Source organism: Alnus glutinosa, chromosome 1 (genome assembly GCF_958979055.1).
Source record: "Alnus glutinosa chromosome 1, dhAlnGlut1.1, whole genome shotgun sequence".
In the NCBI taxonomy this organism is placed as follows: Eukaryota; Viridiplantae; Streptophyta; class Magnoliopsida; order Fagales; family Betulaceae; genus Alnus; species Alnus glutinosa.
Genome location: NC_084886.1, coordinates 38,520,895 through 38,545,091, shown reverse-complemented (window position 1 = coordinate 38,545,091; position 24,197 = coordinate 38,520,895). Strand labels below are relative to the sequence as shown.

At 34.8% G+C, this 24,197-nt stretch overlaps 1 protein-coding gene across 3 annotated transcripts; it reads left to right on the top strand.

Annotated features, from left to right (window-relative positions):
* Window positions 1-10,564: 10,564 nt before the first annotated feature.
* Window positions 10,565-23,829, top strand: LOC133880543 (kinesin-like protein KIN-13A). Of its 3 annotated transcripts, XM_062319508.1 has the most exons (15): window positions 10,565-10,804; window positions 10,912-10,985; window positions 11,139-11,404; window positions 11,894-12,115; window positions 13,484-13,672; window positions 17,830-17,934; window positions 18,091-18,168; window positions 18,384-18,465; window positions 19,185-19,347; window positions 20,036-20,365; window positions 21,721-21,939; window positions 22,042-22,642; window positions 22,732-22,797; window positions 23,218-23,448; window positions 23,552-23,829. In XM_062319508.1, the coding sequence occupies exons 3-14, from the start codon at window positions 11,192-11,194 to the stop codon at window positions 23,398-23,400; spliced, it is 2,451 nt and encodes an 816-aa protein (XP_062175492.1). In that variant the 5' UTR covers window positions 10,565-10,804; window positions 10,912-10,985; window positions 11,139-11,191; the 3' UTR covers window positions 23,401-23,448; window positions 23,552-23,829. The 3 variants fall into 3 exon arrangements, with proteins under 3 accessions (XP_062175492.1, XP_062175487.1, XP_062175481.1); XM_062319503.1 differs by having other exon boundaries at window positions 11,152-11,404; window positions 23,218-23,829; XM_062319497.1 differs by having other exon boundaries at window positions 23,218-23,829.
* Window positions 23,830-24,197: the final 368 nt, after the last annotated feature.

Sequence of the window (24,197 nt, the reverse complement as noted above, 5' to 3'; positions counted from 1 at the left end):
CATCTATGTATTACTAAATAGCCAGGTAGGTTTTCAATAAGAAGGAGCTCGAGGTAGATGTAGCCGTTTGACGTGATAATATTGATCTGGTTACCACTTGAGGACTCATTGGAGAATTCTGCAGGTTGCTTTCGATATTAGTGCCTTTGGATGAGGTTGTAGACTTATAGTTCAGGCTTATTTTCATGTAGTTTAGATCTATTTTGTGGTAGTAATAGATATTCTGTAATGTTTTTAGTTTATGAATGGTTCTTAGTAAATGCTCTGATTGTAATGATTAATGTTGATAGAAAGGAAAAAATTGTATATTTCTGTTGCTTTGTATTTTAATCTCGAGGAGTAGAGTTGTAATATCTTCAGGTTGTTTACTTATTAAATAAGCTCATGGAGGTTATGATAACAATACGATTTAATTACCAGTTAATTAATTTCGGGAGTGTACAAAGCTTGTCGTCCACACAAAATCGTCTTTGGTCTTGACATGACTCAGCTAAAATCGGTCTCCAAGTTTGTCTTCTGGTTTGGAAGGAACCCTTAATAGTTCGAACATGACTTAGCTAATTTCTTTTCCACATGTAATTAGCTTCGTCCGGACTAAACCCTTACAAGTTCGGCTAGGTCTTTATGACTTTTACATTCTTTCTAAGCTTTAGGGTTATCACTTACATTACTTAGACCCCATGCCTAGCAAGTCAATCTATAGTTTTTATTTAAGGGTAAATGTATCATAAATTCTTGAATCAACGTGCGATTTGAAATCACCCTCTCACTTTTTAAAAATAAACTTTCACTCCTTAATTTTTTCGTGAATTTGAAAGAGGTCCATTCGTGTGTTTTCCATCCATATTTGCAATGTCTGTTAGTGCCACATTATCATTTTTGCCACATCACCTTAAAATAATGTGTTTTATTGTGTTAATAAATTAAAAAAAGAGAAATGATCCCTACACTCATTTCTCACAACAGTCCCACAACAAGCTGACATGGCTTGTAATATTTTATTATTTTTTTATTTTCTTTTGTTTTCTTTTTGTAAAAATATAATAAAATATTACCAGCCATATCAGCTTGTTGTGGGGCTGTTGTGAGAAATGAGTGTAGGGATCATTTCTCTTAAAAAAATATAAAAAAGAATTAAAAAGAAAACAAAAAATACTAGGGGCATCCCCACCGCTAGCCACCCCTAATGGTGGGGATGCTCCCTTGGGATTCTTCAATCTGTTGAGACAGAGAAAAAGAAAAAAAAGATCATGGACAGAGAAAAGGAGGACCTTCAATTTCTTGGGTTATTTGGTATGTCCAAAGAGTCCTTCAAAGTCATATTTTCATGGAGAAAAATATTTCAGCCAAATAATTCTTTAAATTTAATTATATAATTTTTTTTTATTGAGTGACATTTGTCGTCATTTTATTAGCGCTGACATGACACGCTAACGGAATCCGTTAAGTGTTAGGCGGAATTTGACTACATTGAGTATTTTTTTTTTTTTGGCATACCCGGCCCCAAGAACATCTGTGTTTATTTTGATACCACATAGAATTAATTATCACATGAAACTAATCGTAAATTAAGTAAACCACATTTATTAATTCTGTATTTTTACAAAGATTTAATACGTTTCCTAATTACTAATTAGGATGAGTTGATGGGATAAATAAGCCGGATCGAGGACGTAATTAAGGTCAAGAGGAGCCATATTTGTCACTTTTGATTACCAATAATTCGGTGCCCGTATAATTTAACAATAATTAGAAAGGATAGGAGAGCTAATTAATTCGGTCAAGAAATGATGAAATCTTTCGTTCAAATTACCGCTCCTAATTCTTGGCTCTCAACCTCACATGCTTTAATTTAAAGCAAAGGCTTTATTCAAAAGAAGTGCACTGCAAGGTATGATTTGCAAAAGGTGGGCTTTTTCAGTTGGCCGGCCGGCCCCACGTTGAGATCCACCGGCATCGTCCTCCACAATGACCACAACAACACACCCTTTAACATAAATATATAGTATTATATATATATATATATATATATATATATATATATATATATATATATATATATATATATATATATATATATAATATTCTTAATATGTTATCTTTTTAGAAAGTATAAAGGTTATCTTTTTAGGAATTTCATGCTCACATAAAGGTCACCTAGAAAATTACAAATTTTAAATTTTTTTAACGAAACTCTGTTGTCATCATCATTATATCATATTGTTTATGCTTCACTCTTCACTTAGCCAGAGTTATTAAGAATATTACATCCATGCCAAGGAGCTGCACAAAAGCTGTAAAAGATAAGGTGTACAAGCCGTTGTAGTGAGCAATTATTATCTCTAATCATCAACCGCATGCAATTACTTCGAGCAGTTATCAAATTTTTATAACCGTAACTATTTTGCCTTAGACGGTTTATAGTTATTGAAACTGACAATCGTTTTTTAGAAATCGGCCTATTTTGGTATTTTGGATATTTTTTGAGCTTATTTTTAGGGCTTATTTTAGATGGTTTTGGACATTTTTAAATAAGTAGAAGGCTTTAAAATATAACAATGCCCAAAAACATATTATTATTAATATTCCTTTTTTATATATATAAATAAAAATCAATTTCATTAAACTCAAAACGAAAATTCTATATCAAACGCACCAAAACGTCGTCGTTTTATATATATATATACCCGGTTAGTAATTATTAACCTTTGTCTATGTTGTTTGGTAAATTTGAGATCTCGGCCAGCTTGAAATGGGGACTAGCTACTAAAGTTTGACCCCTTCAGCATTAATTCAGTATTCTAAGGACCGTTGAGTACATTTGATCTAGGACTTTGTCGCCTCATCTTTTTTTTTTTTTTTTAATTTCTTCGGGTTTTTGCAAATTGAGAGACAATATATATATATATATATATATCCTCACCCAACAGCTATATATGCGACTGAAGCTCTACAACAACCGGGTAATTGAAGCTTTACACCAACCTATCGATTCCCTATATTAATTATTGTTATTAAGAACAACAATATAAATACAAAGAATTATATAATAATATATATAAATTCACACGATTTGTTATGTAGAGTAATATCGTGTCAACCATTTTAACTATTTATGTGATCATTTCAACAAAATAAGATGACGTAAAAAATGTCTCTTGGGGGTCATATAAATGGGTATACGTTATTCATACTGTTGGTCGAAATTTGGATTTCTTGATTGACCTAACACTTAGGGTGTGAAGCAATTCAATTAGTTCAAATTCATTCATATATATATGTCAACATGTACGGTATAAATTTTATAGTTAGCTATGCGTACACATTTTTTACCTTATTATCTAACAAAAAAAAATATTACGGGATTTTTAACGACTAATAAAGAACATAAGAGTTTAAAGAAATATATCTTTGGAAAAATATAATTTTTTTTCCTAGAGAGCAGATTTGCTCACTCTTCCTCTTCCTTTTCCTTTCTACTCTCCGTTCCTACCTTTCTCTTCCCATTCTGGTATTTTTTTTTTTGTTTGCTAGTGTTCTCTGATCAGATCAACAATTTTGGCATCTAAGCTATGCATCCGTCCATCTACTTCGTGTTGTATCGTTCATCTCCTGGCCTCCATGGCCGCCGCTACTACTTGTTGGTCGTGTTTTTGCTTTGAATAAGAGTTTTTTCTCCATAAATCTACCATCATGGACGATTTATGAGATGAAAGTTAGTCGGGTGTGAGGGGTTATCCCTTACGGCCTAAATAGTTCAATATGAGGAGTTATCTCTTACGGCCGGTTTAAATAAAATTTTCTAAGATATTTGGCTACTATTGTCTTAGATCTAGTCTGCTTGGAGCAGATTTGCTCTTTAATTATTTTTGTACATGGGTTAGCGGAAGAAGAAAGTCATATATAACACTTTATTGTAAGAATTTTGTTTGTATCTATGACTTTGTAACCTCATAGCATGCAGCTATGATTTTGCAAAGCTTTATACTCGTGATATTTGATCAATGAAATACTCAGATTTTTTGTTAAAAAAAAAAATTAAATAAGAAATATATCTTTGACATTTAGACGAATATAAATTTAAGAAAAGTACACATATCTCCTTTAAATTACCACTCAATTGATAATGTGTCCACCAAATTACTCATTGGTAAGAAATATTGACACAATTAATAATTTGGGGGCTACATTGACAATGGAGTGGTAGTTTGAGAGGTGTGTATATATATACTTTTCCCTATAAATTTCCTCTAAACTGAATTGAAAGAATTTCTTTTAATGTATCAGTCTCTAAAAGTGACGAGCGTTTCTTAAACACGCGAGAATGACGTTTTTTTTTTTTTAATGCTATTAAAAATTAAAGTAAGAAAAAAATGCCTGCTATTAAAAAAAATGTGTATTTTTCATTGGTTAAGAAACGTGGAAAAAAAATATATGTCCAAACATTAGAATAATAACATACAAACTCTCACGTATTATTGAGTTTTGGAAGGAGGCGGCCGCATCGAGAATGGGGCTGTCCTCACTCCCCTGCAACTCTGCAAGTAGATTAAACTCTTTGGAGGTTCGTGGTGATATATTATGGTGGTGGGCACATAATTTTCAGAGCCATCAATGGGAAGCCAACGTCTGCATTTACAGCGCGTGTCTAACGTCGTGTGTGTTCAGAAGGCATGCATGGGTCTCACATGCTATTTGTTCCTCCTCGCTCCAACAATATAATATTCTCAGTAAATACTGCAATCTCTCCTGCTTGAATAATAAATACCACTATACCAGAATCCAACAAATCAAATAATAATAAAATAAAATAAAAATAAAATACAAAGAAGCAGAATCCAAAGCCAGTCGCTATCCGTTGGATAATGAAAGAAATTTGGATATATATATATATATATATATATATATATATGACAAGAAAATGGTGGAGCAAGACTAGGATTAGACTTTAGAATTAAGATTGGGTTTTGAGAAAGACGAATCATTCAGAGTGAGGATGCAACTTACAAGCGTGGGATATGATGGAATATTCAGATAAAAAAAGAAAATAACCTGATTAGCTAGATGGTTGTTTGAAAATGGGGTACCTGGACCTTTTCCTAAAAATATGATTTTTTTTTTTTTTAATTAATTAATTATCAAACTGATGACTTCAATTTTCCTATGTCTGAAATCACACAATAACACTAGACTATTGTTACGGGCCTCCACAACGAGGGTTGATAAAATAAACTAGAATGATGGATTTTTGTAGGATAATTCGAAGAATTATAGGCTTTTTAATTTTAGGGTAGTTCGAGAGACTCTAAACCTCCTCAAACAACTACTAGAGTTGTATCATAAACTTCTCATATTTTTACTGATCAATTTTCACGTTTAAATAGAAGATTACATAATAAGAATGGAAATAACGTGAATAGTAAATCCAATTATAAAGGGAGACAAATCTCTTATTTTTCTATTGAAAATACTGTTTTATGAGCAAGTCTCCTTATTTTCCTAATATGGATAATAAATCTATTTTCCTGAAGGGAACAATAAGTCTCTTACCTTATTTAACAAGAGTTATGATTTATGAGCAAAACACTAATTCTAATTGGGCTATCTTTTCACGGGGTGGTAGACCCGCAACAACTATCAAAACCGATTGATGTCAATTTAGGTTTAAGCAACAACGAGGACATTACCTTGATTAAATTTTTTGACACCTTAACCAGCCCTAAAATTAGAGGATTATCCCATTCATTTTAAGTGAAATGAAAAGAAACATAAGTCAAATTTTATTTTGTTACATTAACCATATATCTTGTATCATATCATTTAAAATTTTAAATACGATAACAACATGTTTACCATATTCAAATACTTCAAGAAACCCAAACAGGTTGTCTGGTAGTTAAGGCTTTGCTTGTTTCAATGTAAAATGTTTTATATTGAAAAATATTTTCAACGAAATCATTTTTCGGCGTTTGGCTAGTACGAAAAATCAACAACTTCCAATAACATTTGAAGATCTTCGGTTGCGAAGGTTTGTGAACTCTGATGGCCTCCAGTGGCGGTTGACGACTTTGGGCGACCTCCAGTGGCAGTCAACAACTTAGGACGACCTCCGGTGGCGGCGCCCGAGTGGAATCCATCAAACTTTGGTGGCAGATTTCGGCAAAGTCTCACAGGCAGAGGTGGCAACTGGCAACCTCTGGTAGCGGCGGAGAATGAACTGCAAGAGATAGTGCGTGCGAGAATGAGAAGCTCAAACTTGAAAAATAGTTTTCAGTTTTAAAAAATGAAAATTGTTTTACAAAATTAAAGAAGGTTTTCATGATCAATTGAAAATGTTTTCATTTTGACCACGATTTTCGATCATAACAAACATCGAAAAAATAGGAAAAACATTTTATAAATTTTTTTTTACGTTGAAACAAATGGAGCCTAAATTTGCAATACCCAAGGTAACTATAAGTTAAAGGAAAATGTAAATTTGAAGATAATGATATAAAATAATAAGTTAAGTACAATTATGAATGTTCTAACAACATGTGGTGGTAAGTAGAGACTTCATGAATTTCAGGAGGAGAAAATGGTGAATTTTGTGCTTGAAAATGATTTTTTGAACGTAGCTAGGTGACTCTAATGTGTGCACCGAAAAGAGCCTTACGAATTGTGGTCTTATTCATGATTCTAATATTCTTAGCAAAAGTTATGATCGATTTAATATCACATGCTCAAAACTATGCCACGTGTTGACGCCTCATGCTGCCATGCGTTGGTTGCTATGTCACATCATGCTTTCACGTGCCAACATGTGTTGTTTGCTATGGCACCTCGTGCTTCCACGTGTCAACACCTCGTACAGCCATGTGTCAGCTATTATGCCACCTCATACTTCCATATATTTTTACGTTAATATGTAATTAAACTTATTCATTAACAATTAAAAGTTTTATAGCATGATTTATGCAAGTAGATATCCTTATCATATTTAATGTATGTTTCATGATTTCTTACATGATTTATTGCGCAAATTATGACATAATTAAGTATCATGATATGTAATATGAGTGAGTATTTTGATTTCTATACCAAGTCTTATAATGCTTTTACCATATTAATACTTTTGTTGTTATGATTTATATTGTAATATGTTAAGAATAATGTTTACTTGCTAAGTCGTTGACTAATATTTTCACCTATAAAACATTGATTTACAGAGATTGAATATGCTGACACAAAAGAGATGTGCAACCGAAGTGATCAATAGACAAGGCCCTAAAGGTAGTTGGATTGTATAGTTCACATCATGCTATATATTCACATATTATTGTACAAGCGTTGTTGATATATTATGATTATAAGAAGTAGATTTGTGATTTTATGTAAATAAATGAAATTATGTTTCGGTTAGTGCTCTAAATGCACATGCCACCCATCGGCGGGGGATCTACCCCTTAAGTGGGAGTGTCTCCCCCGGCCCCTAGCCATGGGAATCGGATGCCACCCCGCTGGTGGGTCGGGAGGATCGCGGAGTGTAATGTGTGCGATGAAGAGGATTTGAGTGGTTACTTTGAGGGAGTTGGGCCTCCTACCATTTTGTTGGAAGATAACAATGATTTTTCGTTCATACTTTTGAAGAAACCGCTACTAGGGATTTAAATCGAGTAAACGGTAGGCTTTTGACACCTCAACTTGGATTCTTGACACCTAAACTTTGATTGCCACACATTAACCTTAACAACTTCTACGTGACCCACAAAAAAATGAAAAAAAAAAAAAGAAAAAAAAAGAAAAGGAAAAAGAAGATAACAATTTGACAAAAACTAAATCTAAATGCAACTCAATGACTGTTTTTGCACCACGATTGCCACTGACCCATTTAAGAATAATTCTCCCACATAGCAACCTTATCTGCAAGGTCAGGGTATTTTTCCTTCAACTTATGATAATTCTCCCGCATAGCATCAACAAAACTTGTTCCTAGCCATTGGATAGGAACTAGCTTCAGTTGTTGCTAGCTTATCCCGTTTAACCATCCTCCTTTGCAATATATATTATAATTCACAGTTAAAATATATGAGGGCCACATGTCACAATTTTAATGGTATCACGTGTCGTTGACGTGAAAATCCGTCAGTCCACAAAAAAATGGATGGAGGTATCATATTCGTCTTTTCCCATAACAAAATTGAAAGGGCAAAAAATAAAATTTTTAAACCACATGGGCCGAGAGCCGTAAGGTATTTAACCCTAATTTTTAAAATCGAAGTGGCCTTTTAATAAAGATTCAAATTAAACCTCATGGACCAAAAGGAAATTTAACCCTCTTATAGTCCTGGCTAAACAATCCTGCTCAGCTTTGTTCTTTGATTCGCTTCTCCCCTCTGTCGTATATATATATTTTTAAATGCCGTCTGGCCATTGTGGCTTAGGGCTGATTTTTTTATTTTTTATTTTTTATTTTTTTTGTTTTTAATGAACGATTTAGGACAAATTTGACTAAATCTCTGTTTTTAACTGGGAACCAAATCAAAATGCCGAGCTACTTTCAGAATATTACAATGATCTGCCCTCCAGAGCTTGGGATTTTTTTTAGATAAAAAGAAAAAGAAAAAGAAAAGAAAAGCGTATAATGCTAAACATTCTCTAAGGGTCCGTTTAGATTTGTAATTTTAAAAAGTACGATTTTAAAATGTGCGATTTAAAAAAGTGAATTTTAAAAACGCTGTTAAGCGTTTGACAAAATTGCAGTTTGGCCTTTAAAATCACAGGTTAGTCTTCTAAAATACTGCGTTTTCAAAAAAACACCACATTACCTGCGATTTCAATAAGCATTTTTCTGCGTTTTCAAATCACAATTTTTTAAAAACGCAGTTTTCAAACGGTGCATTTTTTACGATATGATTTAAAATCGCACTTTTTATTTACGAAATCTCAATCCCAAACTCACCCTAAGCCACAAAAGAAAATTGTCCCGCTAATTATTAATTTTATAGAAGATGCAAACATTCTTCATACAATGTTTTTTTCTTTTCCTTTTTTTTTTAAAGAATAATTTTATGAGAATGTTACATCCTTAAATTATAATGTTGTTAAAAATAAAATTTGAACAGGTTCACTTTTAGAGTGCAACATATTCTAATAATTGTCCGATACGTATGGAATAAGGAAATTACACGTATTCGGAGGTTAGTCAAGATGAATATCTCCTTGTAGAAAAAAAAAAAAAAAAAAAAGTACACATATTTTTTTTTACCATACAATTATCAATGTCTCTACAAATTACTTATTATGTCAATGCTTTTCCTAAATTATTAAAAATATATCAATATTCCCCCTTAAACCAACAAAAATACAAAAATGACCCTAATTTTTGTTCATAAGACAAAAATGTCCTTATAAATTTGAAAAAAAAAATTAAAAAAAATTAAAAAAAATTAAAAAAGAAGGAAAAAAAAACGAAAAACAAAAACAAAATTATAATTTTTTTTTAAAAAAAAAATGAAAGAACATTTTTATTTTTTAGTATTTTTTATATATAATTTTAAGCAATTCTATAATTTTGCCATTGAAAGAACATTGACATTTTTTTAATAGTTTAGGGATGACATTGACATAATTGGTATTAGGGAGATATTGACAATGAAATTATAATTTAAAGGAGTATGTGTATTTTCTCCAAATAAAAACACAATCTGAAATAAGTTATTTTTTTAATGCTATTAATTTATCCACGAATTAAAGATACTAAAATATATGGGAGAAAAGCAAATAAAAGCTAGTGAAAAAAAAGAAAAAAAAAAGAATACAATGAAAGAAATGCTATATTCTACGCTCTTTATTCCATTTGCATATTATTGAGCTGATGTGACAGTGCTCATTAGTTTTTGATTTTTTTTTTTTTTAATAATGTCTGACCCAATGGCTTACAAACATTGTCACATCAGTACAATATAATGGATGTGAGATGAAAGTGTAATATGTAATATTATTTAATTGCATCCCCATCTAATTGGGCTGATATGATTGTGCTCATTAACCATTTGATTTTTTAATTTTTTTAACAAGAGATGATCTAATAAGGGCTAATAGGCAGTATCATATTAGCACAGTAAGATGGGAGTGTTAGCATGTACCAGTCTTAATAAATGGCATTACTCATTTAAGTTTGAATAATGCTATATACTGTATATCTCACCCACATTTTATTGTACTGATGTAGCATTCTTCATCAACCATTAGATCATCGGTCTTTGTTAAAAAAAAAAAATTAAGAACTATTGGACACTATTATATCAGCCAAACAAAATAAGAGTGTATTATTATGTAGCATTACGGTTTAAGTTTGATATAAAAAAACACAAAAATAATATGTACATTACTTTAAATTTTACACTGTCGTTAAGCCAAACCGACCTCCCCATTTGGCGTCCGTCTCTAAGCTCTCATCGTCGTCAACAACGAAACGACGCACCCGACAATAATGAACAACCGGGTGGTGTATTAGACTTTATGGTAAAGTTTAAAATAGCCGTTTAGGCGTTTAATACTTTTGAAAACAATAATCTAACCAAAACTATAATTGTCACATTTCTACATTTCCTTTCACAAAGTAATTTATATCAACAAGGCGTACCCCTCTCAGCCATGCATTGCTTGCACAGAGAGAGAGAGAGAGAGGGACATTGAACCTTTCCCGTACGATCAAATTAGGGCTTTGCTTTGGCATTGCGGATCTGATCGCACCCTCAAATTTCAAACATTTCGGAGCACAGATCTCGATCGCGTAATCGTTTTCCTTAGTCGCAATCCGGTACGAGTGTCTGTGTGTTCGAAATAGTTGAATTTTTAAAAATTTAGATGTGAATTCGAAAGCTTAGAGTTGAATTTATTTTGGAAACGGATTTCATCTAATTGCAGATTTCGTGGATTTGAGTCCTGTTCTCGAGTCGTCGCTTTCATGTTCTACTTTGAATTCGATTTTTCCCCTCCTTGTGAGTACCGTTCGTTCAGATCATTGGCTTCGAGAATACTTATATGTTTGGTTTTGATAATGTAATTTCGGTCTATGTTTTTTTTTTTTTTTTTTTTTTTTTTTTTTTTTTTTCCCTTGATTTTGAATTTGATGGATGGTTCTGTGTGTGAAGCGTTGTTCAATAGATCTTGAAAATTGGCTCCTCAAAGGCGATCGCAGCGCCACATGGGTGGCCAGATGCAGCAAAGCAATGCTGCGGCCGCGACCGCCCTCTACGACCACACCGGCGGCGGGTCCCTCCACAATGCAGGCCCGGCTAGCGACGCGGGGGATGCGGTCATGGCGCGTTGGCTCCAGTCCGCCGGGTTGCAGCATCTGGCCTCTCCCTTGGCCTCCACCGGTATCGATCACCGCCTCCTCCCCAATCTTCTCATGCAGGTAATCATATCATTGTTTCTCAAGCCAATTCTCCGAGTAATGTATGGGATTTGCTTATAGATTATTGACTGGTTGATGAACATGAAATCTTGGATTTTGTTGGAGTTTTTTGAATGACTTTCTTTGGATGGGATTTTTTCTGCATGAAGTTTGTACGATTCTTTTCTGCAAGTCTACTTGGTTGTTTTGATCACGATTTTCAGTGATTCCAATAGGTTTACATTATTTCCAGTGGAAAGGCAGTTAGAGAAGCACGTTGTTATCTGTGTGATTGTTTTGATAGTCGTGTCACCTTTTAGTGATTTACAGTTCTAGGCTTGTTCGGTTTGATCATCATTCTTTATGCTTATTGATCTGCAAAACTTTTCTTTTAACAATAATTTCCATGTGGTATCAATGGTTTGAAACACTGTCAAATGTTGTTTTTTACTGTACTTGAATGTGAGTAAAGTTTGAGACTTGATGAGTAAGTGTGTGATATTGTCAAAGGGTTACGGAGCGCAGTCTGCTGAAGAGAAACAGAGGCTTTTTAAGTTGATGAGAAACCTCAATTTTAATGGGGAGTCTGCTTCTGAGCCATATGCGCCTGCTGCCCAAACTTCAGGAGGGGCGGCTGCATCAGATGGGTTTTATTCTCCGGATTTCAGGGGTGATTTTGGAGCTGGGCTTTTGGATCTTCATGCTATGGATGATACAGAGCTTCTGTCCGAGGTATGTTTCTGTTAAAGGTGTTGTATCCATCTGGGCAGGAAACTTCTACTTCTATATTAATCAGTTGTGTGAAGTTTATTATGAAAAAATCAGAGTATAGTGTACTTTAGTGACTACTGTTAAAGGGCTAAAGATTGAAAACCATGGAATGACCATTTACAGAAAATTCTACTTCTATATTAATAGGTTGTCTGAAGTTTATCATGATAAAATCAGAGTACGGTGCACACTTAAGTGACTACTGTTTAAGAACTTCTTTCTTCTTTTTTTCTTTAGGAAAAAAAATTAATTTTAATGTTTTTATGAATAATAACTATTGTTAATGAACTAATTGAAAACCATGGAATAACCATCGTCCATGTTGGTTAAATTCTGTTAACTTTTTATTCTTATTCGGTAATGTATGCTTGCCTTACTGATCACTTATATGTGATGCAGAAAATTAGACAGCAGCATTTAGACGCTAATTGGGGTTTAAGCATTTCAGCTTCATTGAACTTACTATTCATAGTTCGTCATGTATACCTGCACTTAGGATGAGTTACTCGACCTATCTTGGTCTGGAACTATTTATTAACTTATAGAGTTGTTTCTCCATACGCTGTATCTCTGGTCGATGGCTTTTTTGTACCCTTTATCCATCAGCTTTGCTGATTTTCTTGCTTCTTTTTCCTTTTCTAGTTAGGTGTTTCCTGTTGTATACTTCCAGTGTACGTAGGGGCGCCTTATGCTTTCAATAAAACTAAACTTACTTATCAAAAAAAAAGTATAAGAAACATAGGAAATCAATTGGGCTGGAACAAAAATATGTATACTTATTATTCTCATAGTAGGGAATAGGGCTTGGTTTGAGAACCTTGAGAGAATTTTTAACGCTCTTTATGTTTTTGAAGCACTTTGGTCAATTTTTCCCTTCTTTTTAGGTTACCTGTTATTTGGATTGGAGTTAGGATTGCTTTTGTACTTATACCAGTTTTGCAGAAAAGTTGCTCGAAATTTTTTCTATGTGTACACATGTTCTTTACATTTGTTGAGAATGTGGAGGTGAGAAGCTAAAAACTTCATTTGATTTTTAGTGCCATGCAAAAGAAGAATGATACTCTGTTTTCCCTTTTGTTTCAGATGCTTATTAATTATTTATATCTCTCCACTCATTGTATTTTCATCTGGATGCATTATGATGTCTGTATCAATATTAAGGGATTTAATTTATATGCTCTATTACTTTGTGGCTTATTATCTGGTCTTATAAGAAAGTTATGATGATTTTATCTGTTGTGCTGAGAATATGTTGTATATTTTCTTATTTTCTGATAGATCATCATTTTGCTTCCACTCTTATTAAAATCATTTTGTTTCCACTTGCAGCATGTTATGTCAGAACCCTTTGAGCCCTCGCCCTTTATGCCTGGTGGTACAAGAGCATTTGACAATGACTTTAATGTGACGAGCGGTGGACATCAAGGAGGGCAACCAGATGCAGATGCATCAGTTCCATTACCTACGAATGAAAGAGAGGGCACAAAGGAAAACAACATGGCTAAAATTAAAGTTGTGGTATGTTGGCAGCAAGGTGCTCTGTTTGTCTGTCTGTTTGCATATATTATGTCCTAAGAGGTTTTGATTTTTAGATATTATTATTTACGAAGTGAATATGAGCCACAAGGATGTGGTGATACCAATGTCTATTTTAGTGAGTCATAATCACTTGTAAAAGAGATTTCTTCTTGATTTTCATAATATGTAAAATAGATATCGCATGTCCCATCAATGCTCATTTCATATATCTCCATTAAATTACAAGACAAATTTCTCTTGTGGGGATGAGACTCGTCCATATTTGGCTGTGGTAACTTGTTCAGATGAGGAGAGTAAGGGAAGAGAGCCACTGAAAATTCATTTACTTGCTGTCGTTGAGGATCAAGGAGTGCATTATTCAGTGTCTTCAAACTGGGTGGTTGAGAGGGTAAAAAAATTGTCATGTTGTGGGGCTGTCATGTGAAGGTTTTGAGGATCAGTTGTTGGCCTTGTTCACTGCGATTGAAGCTAGTCGAAATCAAAATGGTGTGGGTAGTGCCAGATTTGAGTGTAAAGTCAGCTGATAGAGGTAATTGTGAATTAAAGAGATTGGCATGTTCCGTAAATTATGATATTAAGGGAGGTCACTCAAATAGAGTGAAAGAGAAGGGGATGGGTGTTAATTGTTCTTTACGACACATAAGATTGTCTCTTCAAACATTGGAAGGCACATATCGTTAATGTGTGGTAGACAAAGATGGAGTATATTTCTAGGGAGGTGATTCACAATTTATGGCGATGTCAACATGTGGACTGGTCATATTTGGGTTCGAGAGGGGCGTCAAGGGGTATTTTGTTAATGTGTGATAGGCAGGTGGTGGAGGTTGAGGAGTGTGGGAAGTTTTGTGGTAGCGTGTTCTTTTAGTTGTGTTATAGAAAATTTTGAATGGGCGTTTGCAGGTGTGTATGGTCCTAATGATAATGTGGAAATAAATGTTTTTGGGATGAGTTGGCTGGCCTTATGAGTTTGTGGGAGGTACCATAGTGTATTGGGGGTGATTTTAATGTAGTCTAGTATCCTGTGAAAGATGAGGCGATCCCAGACAGTCACAAGCAATGTTGGATTTTTTGGAATTCATTTTTGTTTAGGGCCTGTTGGACATTCTGCTAGTGGGGAGTATTTTACTTGGTCTAATAATTGTGATTCTCAAGCATAGTCTAGAATTGATAGGCTCCTTCTATTTTTGAATTGGGAATAACTTTTTTCAGATGTATCTCGAAGACGTCTTCCTAGAATTCTATTGGATCACTTTCCTTAGATGTTGGATTGTGATGTGGTGAGCAAGGGTAGTTGGTATTTTAAGTTTTATAATATGTGGCTAAAGTCAGAATGTTTTGTGGAGCATGTGAAATCATGGTGGGTGTCCTTTAATTTTTAGGGTCCTGTTATGTGTTGGCACATAAATTGAAAGCATTGAAATCGGATTTGAAGAAAGGGAATGAGGAGGTTTTTGGTAATGTAGGGCAGCGGAAGGAGGAGATGGTGGATGGTATTTGCGAGCTGGATATGATTGCAGAAGGAAGATCTTTAACTAAAAATGAAAGGTTGAAGGAAGATAATTCTAGAGAGTTGGAGAGGATTATACTTTTTGAAGAAGTGAGTTGGAGGTAGAAGTCAACGACACTTTTGTTGCGAGGGGGCGATAAAAATACAAATTTCTTTTCTTATCAAAAAAAAAAAAAAAAAAAATATACAAATTTCTTTCATCAAATGGCAAACTCGCGTAGAAGAGTAATTCGATGGAGTCCTTAGTTGTTGTGTAAATTGGATTTGGAGAATGTATATGATCATGTTTATTGGGGTTTTTTGTTATATTTGTTAAAGTGATGTGGCTTTGGGGAGAGATGGCGAGATTGGATAACGTAGTGCATTTCTACAGTGCAATTTTCCATTCTCATTAATGGTTATGGGTTTTTTAATAGCTCGCATGGATTAAGACAGAGGAATCCGTTGTCATTATTGTTCGTAGTTGTTATGGAGGCATTGAGTATGATGATGTTTGTTACAGTGAACAATTGACTTTTATCAGGATTTTTGGTGGGGTCGAGGAATAATGAAGAGTTTATAGTGTCGCATTTATTGTTTGCAGATGATACTTTAATCTTTTGTGAGGATAATGGTGGTCATCTTCGTCATCTGCGACGTCTCTTATGTTTTGAAGCGGTGTCGGAGTTGAAGATTAATTTGTCTAAATCAGAGATAGTTCATATAGGCAATGTGGTGATGTATAGGGTTTGGTTATCATTTTTATGTGTAGGGTAGCTTTTTGGCTGTTGAAGTATTTGGGCCTTCCTTTAGGAGCTTCTGTTAAGGCTTATTTATACTATTTGGAATGGCACCATTGAGAAAATGGAATATTGTTTGGTGGGCTAGAAGAGACTTTATCTATCTAATGGAGGTAGGTTAACTTTGATAAAAAGCATCTTTCTAATCTGCAGACATATTATTTGTCTTTATTCCCTATTTTGGTAGGGATGGCTAATAGACTTGAAAAACTCTAGAGGGATTTTCTATGGGGTGGACTTGGCAATGAGTTTTAAGTTCCATTTAGTGAAGTGGTCGACAATTTGTACTCTGATAAAATCAAAAGGATTGGGGGTAAAAAATTGATTCAATCTAATCAAGCTCTTTTATGAAATTGGTTGTGGTGGTATGCTATGAAGAGAGGGAGGCTTTGTGGAGAGCGGTGGTGGAAACTAAGTATGGTAGTTTGGAGGGAGGTTGGTGTTCTAAGGAGGTTGTGGGGCCTTTTGGAGTGTGTGTGTGTGTATGTGTGTGAAAATGTATAAGGAGGGGGTGGGAATTTTTTCTAAATTTGTTAGCTATGAGGTGGGAGATGGTTCCCAGGTGAGGTTTTGGCATGATTTATAGTGCAGGGGAACACCTTTGAAGATTTCTTATTCGGACTTATTTAGTATTGCACATTGTAAGGATGCGTAGGTGGCATATCATATGCATTTTCAAAATGGGAATCTTCATTGGAATATATTCTTTACCAGACTAGTGGATGATTGGAAGGTGGAAGTGATCTCTTCTTTCTTTGAGCTGTTGTATTGTCATAAAGTAATGCAAGGAGATAACAACATAATTTGTTGGATCCCTTCTAAAAGGAAAAAAGTTCGATGTAAAGTTTTACTATCATGTGGTATCCATACATGTTAGTTTCCTTTTTCCTTGGAAGAGAATTTTCATGTCAAGGCTCATTTGAGAGTGGCATTCTTTGTGTGGGCGACCATTTTAGGGAAAATCTTGACTTTAGACAAGTTGAGAAAGATGAACGTCATTGTAGTGGATTGGTGTTGTATGTGAAAGAAAAGTGGGGAATCTATTGATCACCTCCTTCATTGTGCAATTGCAAGAGAATCATGGAGTTTGCTTTTCTATTTGTTTGGTGGTGTTTGGGTTGTGCCTAAATGGGTGTGGAGATGTTGGAGAGTTTGGAGAGAATAAAGGGATAATCGAAATGCTCTGAAAGTTTGGAGGTTGGCTCATTTGTGTCTAATGTGGTGTATTTGGAGAGAGAGCAGAATGCAAGAAGCTTTGAAGATTGAGAGGCTTCGATGTTAAAGCTGAGAAATATGTTGCTCCAATCACTCTACACAAATTGCAGCATTCAATAGTTGACCCATTCCAGTTTTTCAGAGTTCTTGGATTTTTATTCCTTTTTTCCTCTTTAGTAGGGTTTTTTTTTTTGTATACTTCATGAGTATTAGAGTTGCACCCTCGGCACTTTGAATGAAATTGAATTACTTATATATATATATATATATATATATACATTTTTTGACTGCCTGCGAAATATTGACTACTTAAGAAAAAACACTTTTGACCAAAAAATTTCCTTGTCTCATACATGTAGTTGCGGAGAATGTTGATTGCTTTTCTTTACCTGTGCTTACAATATTTTATCTTATAGTAGGAGCCATAATCCTTGGGTTTCAATCAGTGTGGTAATTAGTAGATATATTTTTTTTTTTGAGAACTTGCTATCTTATTTGTATATAAATCCTTGTTTATAACCTATTGATATTTACATTGCTCTGTCGATTTGGTGAGGCAACTAGTATTTGATGGTGTATGATTGTATCTTTTCCTGGAAATCCTTGAGATCATTGAATTTTAATGCATGTCTTAGGTACGTAAAAGACCTTTAAATAAGAAGGAGCTTTCTCGGAAGGAGGAGGATGTAGTAACCGTGTATGACAGTTCTTATTTGACTGTTCATGAACCCAAACTGAAGGTATTTTCCTCTGTTCTCACAAAGTAACTTATCTTTTAGTTTTTGCGGAATTGGACTTAGAATTGAATTGATGCTCTCTCTCTCTCTCTCTCTCACACACACACACACACACACACACATTTTGGAATAACTTATTTTCTAATTTTGATGTTAAAGGTGGACTTGACTGCATATGTGGAGAAGCACGAGTTTTGTTTTGATGCTGTTCTCAATGAGCATGTCACCAATGATGAGGTAACTACAGATTAAAGTTGTCACCTGCTGCTGCTCTGGTACACTTTGTAATCATGAATTTTATTGTAAATCTTGATATAATCTTTCTTGATGTTTATGATATTATGGTATTCTGAATTTGATGTTTGAGGCTTTTTTTGTTTAATATGAAATTTGTTTTCCTATTTGATCGATGGTATATAGTTTAAAGCATGGCTTCTTTGCATCTGAGACAGGTATACCGGGTTACTGTTGAACCAATCATTCCTACCATTTTTGAGCGAACAAAGGCTACATGTTTTGCTTATGGTCAGACAGGTGTGTTCAGATTCTGATCTCTCTAAATCAGTTATCTACTTTAAAGATCATCCTGCTGAAATCATATGACATATTCTGAATGTCGGGAATCTGGATGCATCTCAAACTGTCTAGGCTCTTTTAACTTGTATGTTTGTGGATGCTTCTCAATGGACTCATGTCATTTCTTGGTTTATTTTTTGGGGGAGGGAGGTGTCAAATTTCAGAAGAAAAATGTTGTCATGTGAAGGTATATAAAGTAATAAAAATGTTATAAATAAAAATTTAACTAGTGTGAGATTAAAAGAGATGCTTTTGCTGAAGTTGTGGAGGAAATGATAGAAATGTTCTAGAAACCCTTAACAAATATTTACAGTTGGGCCTTGATGTATGTCAGAGCCCTATCAAAGAGGAAAAAGTAACAAGTTCCAGTTTAATCGTGGTATACAATAGGTGTACAATAGCAATAGTTAAAGTGTATTTTTTGAAGCCTATATTATTTAATCATATTTTGTTATAAGCTACTTCCTCTCTCTGGCAATAAATGAATGTTTATAGATGGCTAGTGTTTTAATATTACACTTCCTAAGATGGAAGCTACTGACTTGCTTACAGCATAGAGCTTCATATGCAATAAGTAGAACCTTGATGCATTTGATTTGATAGAGTAGTTTGGATAAGCTTTTATTAAATTTTCAACTTTGTGAATAATTGATATAGCATAAATATCTTGATTTCAGGTAGTGGTAAGACATTCACAATGCAGCCGTTACCTATAAGAGCTGCAGAAGACCTTGTTAGATTGTTACATCAGCCATTCTATCGTAATCAGAGATTCAAATTGTGGCTAAGCTATTTTGAGATATATGGTGGAAAACTCTTTGATCTTCTCAGCGACAGAAAGTTAGTATTTCTCGTTGTTTTTGGATTTTCATTTGTTTATTATTATTATTATTTTTTTTTTTTGGTTTTGGCTTGAGAACCTTGCTGTATTTGAATTGATATAGTAGTTATTGGAGGTTTGCAGAACCATGTGTATATCAATTTTCATGGATAAAACTTATTAATGCAGTCCTTGTTTTGCAAAATTAACTGTTTTAGTTTCGTGTGCCTGTTTTCTTGCAAAAGCTGAAGGTGTATAACTGGTTAATGGCACCGGTTTCGTGTTTTTGCGTGTGGAGGATTTATTTTTGAGTCCTGCTATTTGGTGTTTGTGGACAATCATGCTGCAATGCTGTGAAGCATCTGTACTTCTATCACCTACAAGCAATATTTGTCCTTGTTATTCAACTACTCATTTTCTTTGCATGAATTGGTACGCTAGTGTTTGTTGCAAGGATCAATACTTGCAACTATGTAATGTTTGGATCAGGATGGTAAATGGCTTTGAATGCCATTCTGTGTACCTACAAGCATAGTGTGTCCTACATCAAGCACGTGTGGCTTTTTGGTTGGATATATATATATATATATATAAAAGCTTGTGGAAATTATGAGTACATATGCATTGGCATTAATGTGGGCTCCATAAGTGTTCACAATTATTCATGTATGCCATTGCTCAATGACTGACTTCATTGTTCTCTGTTAGGAAACTTTTTATGAGGGAAGATGGAAAGCAACAAGTTTGCATTGTTGGACTGCAAGAATTTGAAGTTTCTGATGTACAAATTGTTAAAGAATACATTGAGAGGGGTAATGCTGCAAGAAGTACAGGGTCCACTGGTGCCAATGAGGAATCTTCCAGGTCACATGCTATCTTACAACTTGTTGTTAAGAAGCACAGTGAGGTAAAAGATTCCAAGCGTAACAATGATGGAAATGAGTCTAAAGCTGGGAAAATTGTTGGGAAGATTTCTTTCATAGATCTTGCTGGCAGTGAGAGAGGTGCTGACACCACTGATAATGACCGACAGACAAGGTAGAATTATTATATTTCTCCTTTTTTCTGCTTACCCAAAAATTAGGCAGAGATCCAATTCTTTCTGCAATCTGTGCATTAATACCGTTGTTCTCTGACTCTACCTCATACTTCTCGGAAGTCCTTGTTTCATCATCTTTTACTGTGCATGTCATATTTTTTACTTTTAAGATATTCTGTAATTCCCAGTTTCCATTTGTTCTATACATGTTTGAGAATATGATTATTCTTAGCTGCCTAAAAAATTTAACCTGATTTTAGGCTGACCAAGAATAAGTACATCTATGACATGCTGCATGACTGGCTAAATTGGTAGAAGCAGAATTTGCTTATTGATGTTTTGTCATGCGTTGTATCCAAAAGAATGTGAAAATCAACAGTGAGCAGAAATCTTTTAAAAGAGAATTAGTACATCTTATTTTTTATTTGGGACCTGCAAAAAGACGCCCTCTGCATTCAAGTCCTAAGTGCTGATTGTTTGATCATCCTATTGTTTTGCTTGGGTTTTTGATTCTGCCCCTAGTTCTTTTGGTTAATATTTGTTTTGTACAATATTTACTGGAGCCATAAGCAGTGATTGGACTCTTGTTTGATAAATTGACGGAAGAAAGAACCCAAATATAGAAGAAACTAAATTCGCTCAAGTGGGTGATAGTATAAATATTAAGATGTTTAGGATTTTGTAGCCAAGCATGCAAGAATTGGAGTGGCTAATATTAAAACTTGATTTGTTTCAGATACTAACTGGCCTGAAACAGGTTTGCTCTTATTTGACTTAAGATTTGAACTAGGACAATATAACCCTATGAACCTCGAAGCCACCCTGTCTCTTTGGCATTGGACCACTGGTTGGGTAGTAGCCCTGCCCAAGCTCAAGCCTAAGAGCTGAATCAGCTGGCAATGATCAGCCTATCTTTGGTCTGCTTGAGGTGCTGGATTTTGGGGTCTTGGTCTAGTTATTAGGGCTAGGCAGAGTCGGTTCTTTCACTTGTGATGCCTTCCTCATCCTCTCCCAACACTACTGCAATGCTTACTTGGAGAAATTTAGTCCATGTTAGGTGGAATCTTTTCTGTAACTGGAGCATCTTGGGCATAGACTAAATCCTTGTCGATGGTTTACTTTAGCTCAGGTTGGGCCGAGAAGGTCATTTATGCTTCCAGCAACATTTATTGGATGTACTATGTTGTTTTTTGTTGAGTTACCTAAAAAAAAAAACTGTGGTTTCCGTAGGGTTGCTCTAAACAGATTTTTTTTCCTATCTAGACATTGCTCCTTTTTTCTAAACTGTTTTTGCAGACTGTTGTTTTATTTCTGTGGAAATTGACCTAATATTTCAATTTCCTGAATTATTCAGGATTGAGGGAGCAGAAATCAACAAGAGCCTTTTGGCACTCAAGGAGTGCATTCGTGCTCTGGACAATGATCAGATCCATATTCCTTTTCGTGGAAGCAAACTCACAGAAGTGCTTCGTGACTCCTTTGTTGGCAATTCAAGGACTGTTATGATCTCTTGCATTTCTCCAAATGCAGGTTCATGTGAGCATACACTCAACACTTTGCGATATGCAGATAGGTATGCTCTGTCCTATCATGAGCTTCAACAAATTGTAATACCCCAGTATCAGTGGACTGTTATCTTTTTGCTTTAACCGAAGAATGACTATTAAATGAACAGGGTTAAAAGTCTCTCTAAAAGTGGAAATGCAAAAAAGGATCAGGCAATAAATTCAATACCACCATATAATAAAGATGTTTCATCAGCATTATCTCTGCCGGTTTCTGTCGACTCCGAGGATGTTTATGACCAGCGTCAAGAGGTGAAAGTAGCAGATACAGGTAGAAGGGTTGTTGAAAAGGAAAGTCTCTCATACAACCCTACTGCTGATTATAATAAACAGCCCTCCCATTTCTCATCAAGTTACTCCTTAAATGGGCGGGAGGAAAAAGCGGTGGTTTCTAGCTCAATGGACAGGGAGAGGTATGAAATGAAAAATTCTTATGGTGATTCTACTATTCAAAAGACGCACTCTTATTCCCAAATCTCAGTAGATACAGAAGAAAAAGTGCAAAAGGTGTCACCACCTCGTAGAAAGGTATCTAGGGAAGAGAAATCTGAGAAGCTGGGGAACTGGATGAAAAAAGATTCTAGTGGATCGGATCTCTCCACCACAGGCATCAAGCTGCCGAATACAGGCAATTACAACACAAGTAATACTGGATCCCGACAATATGAACCTGAACCTCCGCCTGACGGAAATATAAATGCAATACTTGAGGTTGGTTTCCTGTGTAGCCCTGTACTTTTCCATTACAATTTTTTAATAGTTAGTCTTCTTCATCTTATATGCGATTTTGACTGCTGTAGGAAGAAGAGGCCTTAATTGCTGCTCATAGAAAAGAAATTGAGGACACCATGGAGATTGTTCGTGAAGTAAGTGAAAAAATGATCAGTTAACAGTTTATAACTCTCGAGTTGTTTTGGTTTGGTATATTAAATATTTGCATGAGTCATTTTTGTGCCTTTAATTTCTTAATCCCTGCAGCATATGAATACTTCACTCATGGGGTTTTTAGAGTCTGATGCTATGCTATGGTTTTGTGATATGAGAAGATCACATTGACTTTCTATATTCCTCAGATAAAGAGAAATATTTATCTAATTTGAATCATGTGAATACTATCATAGTTTAATACCACCAACCAAACTCAAGTAAATGAAATTCCAATAAATTGGTTTGAGCTACATATTCTTTTCATGGCCTTTCAAATGGAATTGGAACTACATTTTATCATGCCAAAAGTGTTCTCCAGTGATCTGAGTGCTCATTCTTGTATGTTTCCTGGATTCTAGGAAATGAAACTGCTGGCAGAAGTGGACCAACCAGGCAGTCTCATTGACAACTATGTGACGCAGTTGAACTTTGTGCTTTCTCGCAAGGCAGCAGGGCTGGTTAGTCTTCAAGCCCGCCTCGCAAGGTTCCAGCACCGGTTGAAAGAACAGGAAATACTTAGTCGGAAACGAGTACCTCGTTAAGGCAGCTATTTGTTTCTTTGCTTTCACGAGTGCACCATATCCTGTCATGTAATTCCTCTCTCTCATTATATATGGACCTTTTCTGGTTATCTAGTTATACTTCTGGTATATATTTTGTTTCTTCCTCTCACAAGTACATTGAATGAGCCAGGTCAAGGTACTTAGGAGAGGATCTAAGAAACCGCAGAGCCAAACTGTACTTGAGAGCTATGGTTGCTTTCACATCCAAACTTTTGGCTTGAACAACGAGGTTTCATGTCTGTTTATCAGGGATTGTAGTGTTCTCAATTGTATTATTTGGATATGAGTCTGATGTGATCTTGCCCAGATCTCTTAGGTTTGTGGACTTCAGCTGTTGTTTGAAAGTGACTGGAAATTGATTCACAAATTATATTCAGCAAAGAAAAAAGAAAAAAAGAAAAAAGAAAAGGTGAAATAGATGCTTCTTTATTTCTCACTTTTCTGAATATTTTCTTTACATACTCATCCTTTGACCTTGGTATAAAGGATTCCTACTATTGATTCAGGATGATTTCTTTTATGTTAAATTACTTAATGCTATCTCCTAGACTCCATGAATATACACTTCTATGTTCTCCCTTATGGTTGGTTGCATCGGGAGTATTGAAGAATTACTCAAAATTGAAAATCGATATTTGAAAGTAATATGGCAAATTGCAAACCACATCCTGGTTCTTGATTTAACCAACTGCACCTTAATGGAAGTGAGAGTTTGTTTTTCCACTATATATAGTTCTTTTGCAATCTTCATAATGCATTACTAAAAGGTGTTCCCC